General features: G+C 34.9%; 1 protein-coding gene across 1 annotated transcript in view; it reads left to right on the forward strand.

Moving 5' to 3' along the window:
- The window catches only part of AGGF1 (angiogenic factor with G patch and FHA domains 1), a 22,297-nt gene extending 3,645 nt beyond the window's left edge, over positions 1-18,652 (forward strand). Inside the window, exons 5-14 of the mRNA XM_009708435.1 lie at positions 664-852; positions 5,132-5,201; positions 11,124-11,235; positions 12,272-12,323; positions 14,493-14,594; positions 14,952-15,117; positions 15,383-15,465; positions 16,478-16,605; positions 17,526-17,625; positions 18,452-18,652. Of these exons, the coding sequence (XP_009706737.1) occupies positions 664-852; positions 5,132-5,201; positions 11,124-11,235; positions 12,272-12,323; positions 14,493-14,594; positions 14,952-15,117; positions 15,383-15,465; positions 16,478-16,605; positions 17,526-17,625; positions 18,452-18,652 (1,203 nt within the window). The remainder of the gene's footprint in view (positions 1-663; positions 853-5,131; positions 5,202-11,123; positions 11,236-12,271; positions 12,324-14,492; positions 14,595-14,951; positions 15,118-15,382; positions 15,466-16,477; positions 16,606-17,525; positions 17,626-18,451) is intronic.
- Positions 18,653-18,881: the final 229 nt, after the last annotated feature.

Consider the following 18,881-nt stretch of genomic DNA (forward strand, 5'->3'; position numbering starts at 1 on the left):
CTGGGGAGGACCCCACACGGGAGCCGCTCCTTAAGGAGCAGTGACCTGTGGAGAGCCTATGCCAAAGCAGGTTCCCCTGGTAGGAGCTGTGGCCTCTGGAGGATCCATGCTGGATCACTTCTTGAAGGAGTGCAACCCATGGGAAGGACCATGCTGGGCAGGGTAGAAGTGTGAGGGGGAAGCAGCAGCAGAGAGGAACTGTTACGAACTGACTGCAACTCATCATCTCCCTGCCCGACTCAGGCAGGGGGAAGAGAGGGAGAGGAGTTGGGAATGAAGGAGTGAAGTAGAGCCTGGGAAAAGAGGAATGAGGAGAGGTGTTTTGTCTTTGTTCCTCATCTTCCAGGGCTCTTTTAACTGGCAATAAATTAAATTTATTTTCGCTAAGTTGAATCTGGCTTGCCCATGATGGTGATCTCCCTGTCTTTATCTTCACCTATGATCTTTTCATCTTATTTTCTCCCCAGTCTTGTTGAGGAGGGGGATTGAGAGAGTGGCTGGATGGGCACCTGATAGCCAGTGAGGATCAAGCCACCACAGTTCTTTAGTACATTTGACTATTTATTTTAAACTTAGTATGTGGTTCTTTATTAACTAGGTGTTTCTTTGAACAATGTATTTATTGAAGTGATGATAACATTGCTCTTTATGTTTCTTATAAAGGAAAATCAGCTGTATTACGATCCAGCAACTGGAATTTATTATTACTGTGATGTGGAAAGTGGCCGATACCAGTTTCATTCACGAGTGGATCTGCAGTCTTATCAGGCCTCTGGTACTCAGCACACCAAGGATAGAAAAGGGAAAAAGAAGAGAAAAGAACCAGAGCGGATTACTGCAAATGAGTATAAGGTAACTTTAGAACTGACAGACAGAAAATGCAAAACCTGTTCTTTTTTCATGATGCAATTTATGGGTTGTGGGGTTTGGTTTTATGTAGAGTGTGTATGCTTATTTTCTGAAGGATTCAAACATCTTTAAACTATATACAGCAGGTTGCTAACGTAGTTAGTGTTCAAATAGTTTTCCCATTGATTGATTAAGGATGAAACTTCAAACTTGGATCCCGTCAGTTTTTCAGTGTTACTTATAGATGTCTAAAATTGAGTGTCAGTGAAGCTCTCTGGTTAGCAAGCACACCAGAATGAATTCAGGGTACTGTGTGGGCTGGATTTACATCAGAAATTCAGTGTTACCACAGTGTCTTGGTTTGGGGTTTTGACTTGTGTTTTTTAGTTTTTGTTTGTTTGGTTTTTTAAATTCATGTGATGAATCAAAAATTGACTGAAGGTTTTGAAAACGCACGCGCACACCCCGCCCCATACCACCCCTTCTCTGTGACTCTGTATTCCAAAGCTCATTCCATAGGCATTTTACTGTATCTCTACCATCATTTGGGATTGATAAAATGTATGTGAAGTTCTAATTTTTTGCATATTATGCTCTCTGATTTTTTTTTTTTTAATTTGGTCAGTACTTCTTTGTTCTCCATAGTGTGTGGATAAACTGTACATGTCAGTAAATGCCCATTGTAATTAACTTGTATTTTAAGTTACAAAAAACATAATTAATTTCTATTGTTTTTCTGGGTGCTAAAAAAGTGTACTACATGGTATGTAGTGACTGTCTTTAAAAACATTACTCGTTCCTAAACTCCAGAAGTTCTATTGTAACACAGCTATTAGACTTTTCAAGACAGCATTTTCTTAATGAACACTGTTATTGATGCTGAATCAAATTTGTACAGTCCTATTTTGCAAATTAGCTTGCAGTGCTCCTTAATTTGCATTTTTTAAAAGTATTGCTTTAACCATTGCATAATTTCATTATGTAGGCCTCAATCAAGCTGTTGGGTTGAAATCTGAAATAATTATGTTAGTGTACAAGTACTCTTACATAATAGTTACACAGCATCAGTACAGAGTTTAAAAATTTTGTGTCAGGAGTGAGGTCTTCTGAAAGACTTGGAAATGGAAACTGTTTACATTAAGAACCAGTGAGGGTAGGTTAAGTGAATAGTGGTAGTTGATTGATTACACATTTTATAAATAGATTGTGACTAATGTGGGAATTTCTACTCTTTGAGAAGACTTCATGTGAACCATCCTGAAAGCTTGAGGTGGACACCTGGCAACATTAAATATAACTATCCTTTAGATTTAAGAGAGGGGAGCTAATGCAGTTGAAGCTACGAGTTTTACCAGCAACCAGGTTCTGGCCGTGCTGTGTACAACTGCTGAATTAGCATTCTGCCACTCTCAAAAGGAACTGTTAATACAGAACTTCATTCATCATGGGAAGCTTGTAGGAATAAGCCTTTCTCATACAATGCAATTAATAAATCTCTTAAATTTAGTTCTGTAATGAACTATTACATATTGACCTAAATCAACAAGTGTATTTATAAAAGTTTTGTGGCATTTGTAGCTCTGACCTAACAAATAAAGTTGACTGCTTTTTGCAATCCCATCACAATACACTTCTGTCATCTCATTATACTAGAAATAGCTACTTGTCTTTAGCTTATATTGATAAAATATTTTTATATAGATGGTCTTGTTAACAAATTATTGTGTGAAACTTGCACAGTTATAAGGTAGGAGGTAAACATCCACTTTTTCTGATGTCTTTTATTGATAGTGAAGCAAGTACTTCACTTTATTTGTGAATTAGTTTGACCAACAAGATAACAGGGAAAACATTTAGAACATATTCTGTAATGCACAGATCTTTTCATCTGTGAACAGTAAGTGAAGATTAGTGTAATAGTAAGAATCAAGGACTTTTCTATTTTTTTAAAAAAAAACAAAAAAGGGAGAATACAAAGTGAAACATAAACCAATTACTCTTCACTTTAAACTTCAAAAAGAAAATAATGCCTTTTTGTCAGTGCATTTTTATGTAAATTCACTGTTAGACTTAGAAAAGACAAAGCACCTTACTGTCATATTTTACGTAGCTGAGTTAAAATACTTTATTCTTGTTGTGTAGTTCTTAATTATATAAGAAATTTGTTCATTAGTGTAAAAAAAAATGTTACATTTGTATAAAAGATTAAGATTTATTAGAATAAATACAGATTTTTCTGTTAGAAAACTGAAAAAAACGTTTATAAGCTGCACAGTCCAGTTCATAGATGTCTGGTATTTCTTCACAGTATTATTGTTGTCCAGTTTAGTCTGGTATTGGTGAAGGCACTAATTAGTTCATGCTAGTTATTGTATCATTTACATCCTAAAAGAAAACCAAGAATTTCCAGTTTTAAGTAGAACTTTGTAGTTGAAGTGTTGTCTATTGAAATGTATTCCTGCACACTTATGCCCAGCCTTCTCCTTTTTCCTTCCATTCCCTCTTCCTCTCTTGACAAAAAAAAATGCAAAACAAAAGTAAAACTTGTCCCTGAATACCAATTAAATTACTAAAGTTGTAACAATTATTTTCAAGATTAGTACTTCTTTTTTTTTTTCCCCTGATTGGTTATTAAGTTGTGCTGCTAGCCTGACAAATTCCTCCAGACATTACCTAATTTATTGACCAAAGTAGGTTTTACTCGACTTTATTTTTCTACAGCCAGTGCAAGTAGGAGATTGGTTTGATTTATTGCCTGGTCTGTTGACCACTAATAGTGGTAAATAAAGCAATACCAGGGTCTAATTGTGGGAATATGTCATATACTCCCTGAACTTTATTATTTGTGGATGAAGATGAGGTGATTTATAAGAATATACATGTGAAGTGGTGGAAGACAGTGAGCAGTAGTTAGAGAACCTCAAGTACATGAAGCAGCTGTTAAATTTGTTCTGTCTCTTTTTCAGTTAAAGGATCAAATGTAAACAAGTATTGATGGATATTTAGTATTACTTAAAAGTTGCAAATACAAAAAATAAGGAAGTTTAGCAGCTGCATGTGTAGATTATCACAGCAAATATTTCTACATGGACAGCACTGGTAGCTATATAGTTTTTACAAAAATTGCATGTGATTTTTGAATTACTTATTCTATTTAAACCAAAGTTAGTATCTTTTTAATCTAAAAAAGATCATAACTGGGCCAATCTGTTAACTTTCTGTTTCTGGGCACAGGAGGGTTTTTTTTAGTTGCAGTTTAGTTTGTAGCTATTGTGAAGAATTCTTGTGCTCAGCTATCTTACATGTAGTATCTATTTAGAAGTAGTAAGTGGGGATGCTTAACACTACAGAAATGGCAAGTGTATTCTCCACAAATATTGCAGTGTTTGTGAAAAAGCAAGATAAATCTGAGAATCTAAAGAATAAAATTAATCTGTTAAAATACTGTATTTTTAACAAGCTGAATTACCAAACAAGAAAATACTAGTGAGCGTCTGCTAAAACGGACATACTTCTAATTGCCAGAAAAAAACAGTGGAGGGGAACTCATGTGATTAGTATCTCCTGAGGAATATGTTCCTGGTTTATACAAGAACTTTATTTAAAGAAATTCTTTCTTCTCAGTCACCAAACTTCTGTATTACAAATAATTTTCTTTTGACTTGTGAAACTAAGCAAGCTTCCCACATGCTCACTTTTAATAGACGATCAGGGTGTTATTTGCCAGGATTACATAGCCTCTGTGCAGCTTGCATAAAAGGATCAGTGGAATACTTTGGAACTTTGAGGCATATAGTTCAGTGCTGATAGATACCTTTTTGTAGTGGTAGGCCAAAAAAGTGGGGCAAGAAGTACCATATTATGTCCTGTACAACAAAAGCCTTTAAATAATGCGATCCCTGGCCCAGTATCTAGATCCAGCACATCCGTACAGGTTGGAGAATAGACAGCAGGCAATAGTGATCATGCAGTTCTGTTTGCTGTATTGGGACTGTTAGAAATACGTAGCAAAATTTAGATGCAGGATCTGATAGATACCATTTTTTCCCAGAAATTATTTTTACAGTTTATTCTTAAAACTACTGTCTAATAAATTTTATTTCACTGTAGCACTCAAAATTAACTTCTGCCATATTCTATTCCATTATGGACGCATCCTCCCTACTTCTGTAGGAGAGACAAGGCTTCTGTAGTAGTATTTCCCATAGAACACTTAAAGTAGTGATTTTTATTTTTTTTATCACGTGTAGTTTACTTTTTGCTGATATTCGTCCCATCTTAGGTACGTCAGTTGACAGAAACCATGGCTAATCTGAAGATTTCTTCTTTTGGATTGGCAGCTTCTGGTGAAGGTAGAGTTGAGACAACAAACACATTAGTCTGTGGATGTTTACCTTTAACCTTCGTATTTTTATTAAAGGAAAAATAATATCTAGTAGTTGATGTTTAGATACCTATTTTCCTAAAGGAATTAATTTTTTTGATCAAAATCAGTTCATCTACAAAGTAACTTTGAAATGTATTTGGAACACTGTATAAGAAAAACATCTGAAGAAAACTTTGATGGCATTCTAGAATATTTGGGAAGAGACATATTTAGCATTACTGAATTAACATAGAGTGTCCTGACTAAACAAACTACATGTTCTTTAGGTAAGGCAAATTTATGTTTCCTGTATTTCAGAGCTGTCCACTGGTGTATAAAATGGCTTCTTTATGATACAGGAAGAGCTTTACTCTTTTTCTGGCTTTTAATTAGATTTTTTGCATTGGAAATTTAAGGGTTGTGTAGGGTGGAAGACGTTAACTGAAGTACTTGTGAAACAATGCTAGCGAGTGAAAGCTTAGTTATATGAGTGAAAGAGCTATTTTAAACTGTTTGAAAGTATTTCTTTAGTAAAATACTGAATTTCAGATTAATATTTCAAATTGAGAGAGTCAGTGCTAAAGATCTAATATTCAGCCCTTTAGATGAGAGCATTGAATATCCATGATTCCATTAAGTCACCTACTGAACTTCTAGCAAACCAAGAAGCAACAGACTACACGTTTCTAAAAAGTTATATTTGTACATATTTGTATGTTTTGTATAAAATAAATTGATTTAGAAAACAATGCAGTTTAAACAGTGCATTTCTTAGAATTAAGCTAATTATGCTTACAATAATTTTTGAGTTCTAATTTGTAGGCATGCTGAAGAATTGCATGAACATACATGTTGATCAGGCATAATAGAGAAAAATGTGGAGTTTTCAAAGACAGAATGTCTTGCTGTGTCACAGTCAAGCAAAAAGGATAGTTAAATGCTTAAAATATTTTGAATTTTTCATTAAAAACACTGCAGTGGCTATGATCATTCATGTATGTTTTGTAAGTAGGCCAATCTGTACTTCAGAAGGTTGTTGTAATCAGTGGTTTGTGGCCTGTTCTTTATAAAGCAAAACCATCAGTTCCAGTCACACGAGCATGACTTGTAATTCCTACAAGATCACTCCTCATGGGATACCTGAAAATCCTGATTTTGCTTGCACCTTTGGCTGTCTTTGTCAGGGATGCAGAAATATGAACTGACTCAACCCTGTAGTTAAGAAATAGTTTATCATGGATCAGGTTCATCCCACCTCTCAACTTTAGTCATGCTTAGTGAGAAAAAAGCCAGAGATCATGTGGTGATACCCAGTAGATACGAAGTTTTTCAAAGCTGAATCACATAGAAGCAATCCATGTCCAACGTATGACTCTTGGGGTAGGTCTCCTGATAGAGATATATTAGGCAAAGCAATACACAAAGGAACATACGTGCCTGATATCATGGTGTAACAAACATGGTTATAATGAGCACATACTTGCATACTTTGTATGTTGCATCATGAGTTTGGGATGAAGAGTTATCCTGCCATTAAGAAATTAAGTGCATTGCTAGTGTGTGTTAGGTCATTCAGAATGATATTTACTGAATATTCTGTTTACTGCCAGTTCTGGTTTTTAAGCAGTGGCTATATGGAGGCAAGGTATCAGGTGCTGTTTGCATACTTACACTTTAATACATGCTTCATGTGTTAGTACTAGTAGTCATATATAATGGAAAAAGATTTCTTCAGCACAAGTAAAGACCCCCTCAAATGCTTTAAGAATACGTTCAGCAGCCCCAGGCTTAATGTTTAGACATCATCAAGATGTGTGTTTTAATACAGATCTGTGATATCATAAAGTGCTAAAAATCCATATTCTTTAGGAGTGCAATTTTTAAATCCTAAATTTTGTACAAGGATTTCTAAATACAAAGATTACATTTTTATCAGTACTTAACAGAACTATTTAGTTTATTTGTTTTCTTAATAGTTGGTTGTAGTAATAGTGGAAAAATTACAGGAACTGCTGGCTTAACTGTCATATTGGCAGAATGTATGTGCAGAATCCTTGGTCTGTCTATAAGAGTGTTTTTTAAAATGGCTGTTTTCAACCCAGAATAGAGGGTCTGCACTTTAGTAGCCAGGATTTGAAATAGCACCTTTTTATTTTCTAATTTAGAATATCTGAAGTGATGCCAAAAGCGAGTATCATTGAATTGACTACGGCAAAAGAGCTGAGTGGTTGGAGCATTATACTTGGGCATCGGTGCATCACAGTCATCTGTTGCTTTGTCTCAGCTGTGATTTGAGCAGAGCATTTAGTTTCTCTGTTTTCAGATTAGATTAGTAAAACGTCGGTAGCTCTCAGTATTATAGGAAGAAATACATTTAGGATGCAGAGCACCTTGGTATGTTGGGTATCAGTCTAATATCTGTACCAAACATAAATATAGACAAAAATAAATACACTGGAAAAGATCATTCATAAAAATGAAAATCAGATTTACCAAAAAGTTTTCTAATGGAATTAATGTGTCCCACATGTATGAACCTGTGTAGTCTTACTTTTGGCAGGATTACTACATCTCTTTAAAATAAACGATGTTAGGCAGTGACCTTGTGATACTGTTCCTTCCTACTTCCAATACTTGGAGGATTCAGGGAGGAGGGGTAATGCATTATAGAGAAATCCTAAACAAACCGATAATCCTTCAGTTAAAGCATGAGGTCTTTTAAAATTTGCTAATTTTCCCTGAGACTCTGCTGTCGTACTGAAAGTCTTTCAAAAGTGCACTGTGAAGTCCTATCGAACAGCTTGACTGCTGGGCTGAGAGGAATTACTGTGTTTGTCTTACAGCTGTGCCACTGATGAGTTTTTACAGTTCTGAAAACTGAAAGTTATTTAATTTCCATGACATTAACATTCACATTAATTCATGCATCTTGAAATGGAAAATCCTGTATACAAAAACTTACTGAAAAAAGTCAAGGATGTGTTTTATTTTAACTGCTGTGTTGCAATATTTGGTACAGTCAAGGGCAATTCAACGCATTCATGCTGAATCCAAGATGACAAATAACTTAAAATCTGAGAATTTTTTTATTTATCTTTTAAAGCCGTTTGTGTTTATACTTTTCTTTTTTTTAAGATGGTCATCAGGGCAACTAGATTGAGAAATACATTTTGGATGGGAAAATTAATATGAAACTTTAGATTTCTCTCTAGTTAGCTTTAAGTTTATAAACTTTAGTTAAAAAATGTTGATGGTCTTATTTCTGCTGATGAAATCAAGTGGCAGTGGAAGAACCTGCAGTGATCTAATCTGTCTGGTATTCAGTATACTGAAAATGGATTCTCAGTAGAACTGTTCCACATAGTGTAAATTAAACTTAAGTGCTCTGCGGTATCTTGATGAAAGGCTTTATTAAAGTTGCAATTTTGAAAGGAGGAAGAACAGGTCATTAGGCGAGTATGGGTGGGCATTCCAGATATTCTGGACCACTGCGGAAAAAAATGAGAAGACAAAAACAGGAGGAAGATATGATGAAGATCAATTAAAGAACTTTTAAACAAGTTGCAAGAATTGAGTAAGAGAGGGACAGAACTAAGTGTCATAAAAGCAGAACTGGAAAATACTCAAGATACTGTTGTACAAGTTTGGAAGTGAGGACAAGGATCTTAAGTTTTATGTGGGAAAAGAGGAAGGAGTAAGTGAAGTATAGAAGAGGAGTGCAGTCACAGTTTCCCAAACAGAAGATGGTCTCAATCATGTCTAATAGAATGTGAAAGTGTTTCTACTGAAATGTTCTGTTGACTGCATATACAAAACTTTCTGGAAGTTTAACCATTTCTTAATAGTTGTAAAAATAATTCTTCCTAGTGAAGAATTTACTTTCAGGCTGATAGCAGAGTTCAGAATAATTCAAATTATGGAATGTTACATTCTTTATAACTCCCCTCCAGGATCTGGACACAGAAGAGCAGAAATCATCTAACAGTCTGAATTGCTTTTCCACTACTGAGCAAGTAAGTTCTACCGAAGAAGAAGAGTCTCCAAATATAAGAAAGAAGACTAAAATGGACACAAAACCACGAAACAGTTTAAGAGCCAAAGAATCAATTTCTAGAGACAATATAAATTCATATTCACGCAAAAGTACACCAGATCCTGCAGCATATACAGATGACAGTAGAACAGCAGACACAGAGAGTGAGCCAGAAGAAGGTGAAATTACAGATTCTGAGTGTGAAGCCTACAGCAGTGAGGATGAAGTAACAAGTGAAGAAACTGCTGATTCAGAAGACTCAGAAAACGAAGGTGAATTATTGTGGCTTTTATGTATGATATTACTGTATTTTCCAGGAGCCCCTTAAGAACAGACTACAAGAAAACAGTTTGGATAATTTAAAAAAATAAAATAAAAGCATGTGACTTGAGATGTTTTGAATTAAAAATTGCTATATGTTACCAGTATTTGTTTCTTTCTCTTTACTTGCACAGTAGCCAGAAGTAAGTAGTGATGTTTTTGTAAAAGCTGTTTAGGGGTATAATGTCCTGTGCTTGTGTAGAATAAGATTTGTTTAGATTAGGATAGTGACAGAAAAGAAAGTCTATTCCTAAAGCAGAGGTTCCAATACAGAACTCGCAGTGATTCTCTGTATTAAATCTCTTTAATTAATGTATAATATTTCTGATACTGTTCGTAAACAATCATTTATAATTCAATGTAAAATGAGTCCACTGTGGTGAAAAGGATGAACATGGAGTACTCAGTACTACTTGAAATCCTATTTTGTGTGTATGCCAGTGGCAACATGTAGGAAATGGGTACAGAGAGGAAACCTGTATACTGTTTTGTACCAAAGGAAGTGTTCTCTTAGGTCCTTAAGACCGCCTCAAGAATTGAATGGTCTCTTGCCAAAAAAGAAAAAAAAAAGTTACCTTTGAAAAGCTTAGTGCAACCAATTGGAACTATGTATGCAAAGGATATTCCAAATCACAGAATGATATATAACCTATAGAAGTCTGTACTGCAGCTTGTGCCCTGCTCACAGTTAAATAGTCAGATTCTTTCTTATGTTTTCATCACCTTACTTATTCAACTATTCAGATTCTGAGTGATTAATGCCATTCAAAATGTGCTTGCTACCATCAGGCTTTCAGATTAAATTTCCTTCTGTTACTATTTTTAATAATCAATCCTTCAGTAATGCTAGAGTAATAAAAACTAGAGATAGTTTCTGTCCTCTTAGTACCTTTTGACCTAGTGTCTTTCCATCTTACCATGTCTGTGCGTAGCTGAGATCATTGGAGACTCGTTCTGAAAATGCCCATCCCAGAATAGAATTCATACAGTTGTTAGAATATAATTACTTAACAGATACTGAGGTAAAAAAGCATATGCATCGGTAGGCTCATCTATTATTTTCTCTTGTCTGTATTGGTGCATAGTGCTAATAAGGGTAAAAACTAGTAAAATATATTTGACATAGAAATCATCAAATATAAAGTTCTGTATGCATTAGGTTTGTGATGTGGAGAACAGAAAGGTGCTGCCGTTGAGAAAAGTAAAATTGTATTCTGATCTGTTATGAATAATGGGCCATAAATTTATAATACGCTAGTAATTGCTGTGAATGTATTTATTTATTGCTGTAACTAAACAGTTGTGCACATGTAAATAAGTAGAATTAGGAAAACATTTTTAATACTTCAGTATGCAGTCAGAAAGCCTTTGAAACAGTAGTCTCATCAAAGTTTTCTCTCAGATGTGCTTATACATTTCTTTTTCTGAAAGTTGTGTAGGATTCAGCCAGATAATGGCTGAATGTATATCAGTTGTTTAAAAGCTATGGACTATAAGAGTAAAACTGTAATTTGTTGGTAGTAATGGTATTTTTAATTTTTTTAACAATTACAGATGAAGAAAAGATCTGGCCTCCTTGTATCAGAGTAATTGTAATAAGATCACCAGTTCTACAGACTGGATCGCTTTATATTATCACTGCTGTGAAACCTGCTACAATTGGAAGGTAAAACTGAGTGGAATATGAGAGAGAGAGAGAGAGAGAGAGAGAGGGAGATGAAACTGTACCTTGCTTTCAAGCTGTGGAAGCCAGTCAGGATGGCTTGTTCCTACTCTTCATATTTGTCCTCCTAGCGTGCAGCAGTTGTGAGGTACTCTCGGTTAGGTTAGCCCACAGTAAGTCATGCCACATAACTGGACGTCCTCACACATTCAAATAGCAGTAGAGTTGGTTCATTGTTTTTTAATAAGTTGGGTATTGTGCTAGCCTGTATGCATTCTTCCAGTTCTAATATTAAAAAAACCCACCACCACAAACTGGTTTGTTCGTTGTGGATGATTAATTTAATGATGAATTGATCCTTTATTCCATGCTTGCTTGAAACCTCACCCCTTTTCAGTTGCCTTCATCTAATGCTGATAGATGTGTTTTGATTTGCTCTTACAGCTGGAGTTTTCCAGGTACATTTATGTGAAGATTAATAAGGGACAATTATGCTTGCAATTTGCATATAGGTCCTTTGTTAGCTGCATTGCTTCTTTGTCCCCTAGTACAAGAAACTAATACACAAATCCCTTCCTCCTACTGCAGTGGTTTTGACCAAAGAAAAAAAATCTACAGATTACTATTTCATTGCTTTTATTACCTGCCTAATGCTACCAAGAATTCAATGTTGGCACTGAAGACTGATGCCAAGATGCACTGAAGAGCCTGAAGGATGCAGAGTTCAGACTATTATTTACAGGTGTTGTATGAGTATAAAAGTTCAGACAGAAATGTCAGGTTTATAGGTAAAAAATTAACAGCGCAACTTTTTTCATATATTCATTGCCTACTGTGTGTAGGTTGTAGATGGAAGAACGGAACTGAAGCAAGTCTTTACATTGTGTATATAGCAACACAGTGTTTTACATCTGTAAAGCTCCCTACTAACTCAGAAGAGAAACATGGTATTAAGGTTCAACTGACATACACATTTTGTAGGACACTTACTAGATCTGTTTCTATTTTGTTGTGATTTATATATCAACTTGTCTTCCAGAGAAAAAGATGTTGGACACACACTTCAAATTCCTGAAGTTGGAGTCAGTAAGGTAACTCTTATTCTATCTGCTGAAAGGTAGATCAGCATATGAATGAAGCTTTAGATTTTATGGCTTCAGATTTTGCAAAATCTTATGTTAGTTTTTTTTAAAGAACTTCTAGAATGAGATGTGGGTTTAGCTACATTTGAAGTTAGAAAAAGGAAAATGTACAATATTTTACTGAATAGGAATTTAACATGAACAGCAGTGTGATTTCAAAGTCTAGAAAAGCTAAATATTTTTTTAATTGGAGTTTTACTAATCTAATGCACAGCAAAAAAATTATACTTCGAATCTTGAATTTCTTAGTTTCTGAACTTGAGGAAAACTTACTACTCTGTTAAGTACTAATGGTATATAAAGTATTGATGTCAGCTAGTTAGAACTTTATGATAAAGTAATCCAATCCTTGCATTTGAGCTCAGAGAAACAGGTTTTATTTTATTTTTCTTCAAGACAACTGTATAAATAACTAAGGGATGAACAGGGAGTTTGAAAATTTAACAGAATGTCTTTCAGTGACAGATCATAATGGAAAATTTTTCTTCCAGTTAAGAAAGATTAAAGATAAATTATGTGCTCTGTTTTGCTAACTACTTTAACACAGACCATAAACACAGCACTCTTCATAAAAGACGATGTAGGTTGACAGACATGTCATCCAAACAACAAAAAAAAATTGATAAAAACATCTGCAAATGCAAGTATCTGAAATATACTTTACTATGTCTGTTCCAGATGATAGTTCTGATTAATCAGCCATGTACTGTATTTCATACGGAACAATTTCTAGATCAAATCTTTCACTGCTATTAATCACTTTTTCAGGTGTGTATTTGAAATTGGGTGCAGAAAGAAGCCAAAAGGCTTTTTGTTTTTCTGTAATGTTACTATTTTAGTACTTCACAGGTACCTGACTGTTTATATAAGAAGTTATTTCACTTTACAGATAAGGAGTCAAAGGCAGGAAGATAAATGACATATCTGTAGAAAAAGAAAGTTAACTACTAGTTTGTTTTCCTCACTATTCATAGTTAATAGCTGTGGACTACTTTGCCATTTGCTTTTCTTGAGAGTAAAGTGAGACTTAAAAAACCAGTGCTACACCCTGCAGATTTAGCATCTTTAGAAGTTTGGGTTCAGCTATTCAATAAAACAGAAGTAGAAATTAAATTGTCTATTGAATGAGCTAGTCAGTCTCCACCACTATGGGAGTATTCCTGTTGTAAATGCTAGCCAACCTATAAAATACTATTTTGACATTTTTTTATTACTGAATGTAGCAACTGCTATTGCTCAAAGATAAGAAGAGACTTGGTTTTAAATGAACACTTTCTTCTGAGATTGACTCGTGATTTTTTTTTTCTCTACTATAGCAAAAGGCATCTTTGCTTGTCAAATTTGAAACAGTCACTTTCTTAAACTTCTGTTTTTTACTGGGAGTCTTAGTAGGTGGCAGAAGTTGATATTTTCGTTTGATCAGTGGCTGTGTTTGGAGGTAGTGTGTATCTTTGTGAGTTTGGTCAGGAGTTGTGTTTTCTCTGTTCTGTGTGGGCATGGGAGCAATACCTATATAGAATTGCTACCAAAAAAACCAAACAAAAAAATGAGATTGTTAGTCTCAATATCAGAAAGGATATAAAAGGAACAGCAAATGATGGCTAGTCGTGTCCTGGGCTTTAAGATGCAGGTGAAGGTGAATTACATGAAATTTACAAAAGCATGGCATTTAGGGAACTGTTTCAGATATGAAAGACCAAGTAACCCTGATCTGTAGGACGAGATCAGGTTTTTTTTAATTGAGAGTGCTGTTACATACCTTTTCAACAAAAAAGCATTTTATTTATAAGAACAGTTAAAAGATGCTGGATTACTGAATCTTTTTTAAGTAAAGCATACTTGCCACATTGGCAGTATATACTTTTTCAGTACAGAATCAGTTTATGGTCAAAATAGTTATATTTATTGATAGTATACTTTAGCTCATGCTCTTGTGGCCCATTCATTTACATTCACATGGATGAAATCGTAAGGTGTGGAATACTCTATTAACTTAGAATACCAGAGCCACTCATTTAAAAGGTCTCAAAATTTATTCAGAATTTTACTTTAAAATAGGATATAAATTGTGAAGTATTTGCTTAATAAGAACATTTCACTTAGGCTTCTATTTATCAGTTCCATGCAGAAGTATATTTTGACCACGATTTGCAAAATTATGTTCTTGTGGATCAAGGCAGTCAGAATGGAACAGTTGTTAATGGAAATCAGATTCTCCAGGTAAGTACCTGTTGTTATGCTGTGTACATTGCAGAAAACTGTAGTCATGTGGTAATTTTAAATATGTTATGGAAAATCACTAACAATGTCATTGTATGGCTTCTTTCATACATTAGTCTCTTCCTTGGTTCCATTCTGGTTTTAGGGCCACTTAAAATACTGCATGTTTGGCTTATATTTGGAAAAATCCACTATGGTAGCAGTTGCTAGAGTGAAATACCCACTGTAGTTAAATACTTGCCTGCATCTGTGAGTCCAAACTGAATTGCCTAATTATCAGCAGTAGTCATGAAACACAGCTCGTACCCTTCATTAGTAACTAATTAACATGGCTGCCAAAACTTTCTTTTGCTGTAGCCTAAAACAAAATGTGATCCCTACATCTTGGAGCATGGAGATGAAGTGAAGATTGGTGAAACTGTGCTTTCTTTTCATATACATCCTGGCAGTGATACTTGTGATGGATGTGAACCAGGACAAGTGAGAGCACACCTTCGCCTGGACAGGAAAAAGGAATCTTCTGGTTAGTCATGTTATCATAGGATATGTTTTTTATTATGGCTCTTTACTTTATGAACCTAATAATTACTTCAGTTTTCTTACGACTTTCTTCTCAACCGGGAATAGTTCTACAATACATGATGTATTTTCTTCTTGGTATGTGTGTCTATGTGTAGTGTTAGAACAAAAATTCTCACAGTTGTCTTATGTTTCAAAATGTTGTTACATTACTAAGAAGTTATGTTACATTACTAATAAGAAATTCAATCCTGTGTTCTTCCTTTTAGTTTGCCCAGCACTTAGCAAAGAAGAGAGAGAGTTAGTCAGAAGAAAAGCATTAAAACAAATAAGGGTAAAATATGGTTTACAGGTGAGTTTACAGTAGAAGTTGATTAAGTGTTTGAAGTCTACATCTACTTTGTAATTCTTATTTTTAAGTCATAGACTTCCGTGAATAAGGAAAGTTTTCAAATGAACTCAAACTTGAGCCTGGTAGTTTAACTTAAGCTTGTCTTTTGTACACTAAATAATAATTATTTACAAACCTTTGCAGAGAGAGGTGATGAGGGCATGAAAGTTCTGTTAAAAGTTTAGGAAAAGATGATATGTTCCAATGTGTACAAGATTCCTCATCCTTTTGAGATTAAAATTTCTTGAGACATTTCCATTTTTATTTCTGCAAATTAAATTTACACTGAATTGCAGTGCTATATTTATTTGGAAAGGAAAAATAACAAGCAACCCAAAAAAATGATGGAAGGAAGAGGGAAATTTTTTAAGTCCGCTTGCCATAGAAGAATGCCAACATGAATGTACAGGCAATATACTGTATAAGTATTCAAGTTACTTCTGGTTTAGAAATTATTTTAACTATAGGGCTACATCTAACGCTTGTAGTATTCATGTAGAAAACAGAGTGCCATCATTTCTCTCAAATTTTTCAGCTACCAAAATAATATCAATACAGAATCTATAGACGTGCTTAGTTTTGTCATCTATTCTGAAGAAATAGTTGCCGAGGAACAGACTAAATGTTTAAACAAAAAGCCAGTGGCATGTCCATATGGTTTTCTGCTTAATATGGAGAGATTGATTCTTCACACCAAGAGAAGATTCAAGAGAATCTGTTAATTTATTTACAGCCTCTGTGAAATTAATGAATTTGGCAATATTACATTATTATGTGGCAATAACACCTTACAAGGTATGGCTGTAAGGTAAGAAACTGCTAAATGAGAACTATAGTTTTTTGTTACAAGACTTAGAGTTAATGAAATAGGCTGAAGCTGCCTTACTTTTGAAGGGAAGCAGTGAAGTTATCAAAAATAAAGAATTTAAAGCCAGCTTTCTTTGTCTTGATGGAATTTAATCTGCTTATAAAGAACACAGAGTATGAAGACAACAAAGCAGTGAAGAATCCAAAGTACAAAGATAGAGCAGGAAAACGCAGAGAGACCATTGGAAGTGAAGGAACCTTCCAGAGAGATGATAGTCCAGCTTCTGTTCATATGTAAGTTTGTGTGGGAGGTGGGGAATCCTCTAGCAAATCTTAAAAAATTATGATAAAGTATGTATCAATTAGTCACTAGGATACAGTTTGTTAGATTATGAATTACCTGTATATAATGTGTTAGGAGAGCTAGAAAATAGTAAGCTATTCTCACTGCCCAGTTCACATGCTCTTTTTATTAACTCCTTACCTTCCATACAGAACTCAACTTGTCAGTGAAGATGCTTAGATTACTTCCTTACCAACTCAAAAAATCAAGGAACTCCCCAGCTGCACTGTTGACACTGTCTGTTTTTCAAGTGTCTCAATTTCTGTTTTTCCTATCCAGTTCCAGTAATGGTATACACACAGATTTTTCACCTGCAGTTTCTTTCACTGTCAATATCCAGCATATCATAGGACATGCATTTACATACCTCTTAAATGACACTAACTTTAATCTTCTTCAATTATTCCTTTGCTTCTGTAGTTGTAGCTGGGGTGGGTTTTTTTAAGAAACATGAACTTGTAGGTGCTTGTAAGTTGGTAAAAGGACGTGTGAGACAAGTATGTGCGTTATGATGATTCAGTGGTGAGGTAGCAATACTGTCTTTTCCCTAGTGTGGTCAGTTCCCACCCACTTACTTTAGGAATTAAAAGATACAGCGTAAGCAAGTAGTTCAGAAGGAGTTTTAACAAAGTTGATATTGACCAGAGGCTTGGAATAACTTTGGGAACTGAAGATATTCATGGAAAAACTTGCAAAAGGTAGCACTAGGGTCTTCTGGATAGCTCTTGATGGAAGTAGGAACAGCATAGTAGTTGAGTCCTGGTTTCTAGAGCAGCGTATGCTTGCATGTTTCTGTCCTTCAGTATTTGAGTAGAGAGCATACTCTTTGTATTAACTCTTGCTTATTAGTTATCTTAAACTTTCTTCAAAGTGAAATCAGCAACAGCAACAAAGGCCATAAAATGTTGGAGAAGATGGGATGGAAGAAGGGGGAAGGCTTGGGCAAGGATGGTGGCGGTATGAAGGATCCGGTAGGTCTTTCTGGTTTTTAAGTAGAGCAAAAAGAATTAGAAATATATTTGCAGTGAAAAATGTGTAATTGGAAACCACTATTCACTTGAAATATTTCAAAATCCTGGTTAGGAAGGATAATAATAATCTCAGTAGGACTAATCTCAAATAATTTTTTACTTGATTAATGAAGTATTTTGAAATTTTTCAATGATTTCATCCCTTCAGTAGAAAATGCCAGTAATGTCTGTTAGGAAACTAAGCAAGAGAGCTTCTAGCCATTGAATTAATAATCTCATATTTGATACAAAGTCTGGAGGAAGACTGAAATAATTTGAAGTGATGTGAATTCAAGATGGGCTTATGGTAGAATTCTTCACTTTCTCTGAAGCTGATGTGGCACAGAAATGAAGCTAGATGACAGGCCATGAGAGAGGAAAAGCTGGCTGAAGTCACTGTAGCCACCGAGTTCTGGGCCTCTGTGGCAGCCATGTTAGCCCCATTTTTGTCACCGGAGTTGTGTTATCTTTTGGCAGTAGTGCTGCTCATAGTGACACCATGCCTTTTGTTGTCAAACTACCCAGCACAGGGATCATACACTATTAACTCAGTGAGTACTTCACTGTAATGTTAGTGGCAGGTGGCATCAGTCAGCACTCTCAATCATAGTTCTAGAGGTGGTGATTTGACGCATCATTTCAAGAGTACTTTAGATGTCAATGCATAATCTAGTTATATTAAAGCCTTAAAGAGAAGCGCTTGGGGAGAGGCATGGAATTATAAAATACGACTTAAAAGTATTTAGAATACCTAACTTGCAGTTACAATATTTAATGTATTTGACAGATCCACCTTCAGTTACATAAGACGCATGCAGGTTTGGGTGCCAGTAGACCAGCCTCAGTTGAAGATGTTCAGATCATCCAGAGCAAGAATAAAAAGAACTGGGATAAAGCAAGAGAAAGGTTTGCTGAAAACTTCCAAGATCCTAAATCACAAAGGGATACACCTAGGATTACACCTTGGGTTAGAGGGACTGTAGAGTAAAGTATCAGTCCCATAGCTGGGTAATTCCTGTGTGTAAATAGTTGGAAGAGAATTTATTTTTATTCTTTTTTCTTTTGCTAAAGGAGAAGTTTGGTGATATGTAAAATACAGTTGTGGAAAAAATTATACAAGATTAACTCTGTTATGTTATTTGGTTTTCTGTAGTCTTCATGCTTTTATAAAAACACATTTTTAATAAGAAATTAATGGAGTTTAGAGGGATATTCAA

This window comes from Cariama cristata, unplaced genomic scaffold (assembly GCF_000690535.1).
Source record: "Cariama cristata isolate BGI_N322 unplaced genomic scaffold, ASM69053v1 scaffold38900, whole genome shotgun sequence".
Lineage (NCBI taxonomy): Eukaryota > Metazoa > Chordata > Aves > Cariamiformes > Cariamidae > Cariama > Cariama cristata.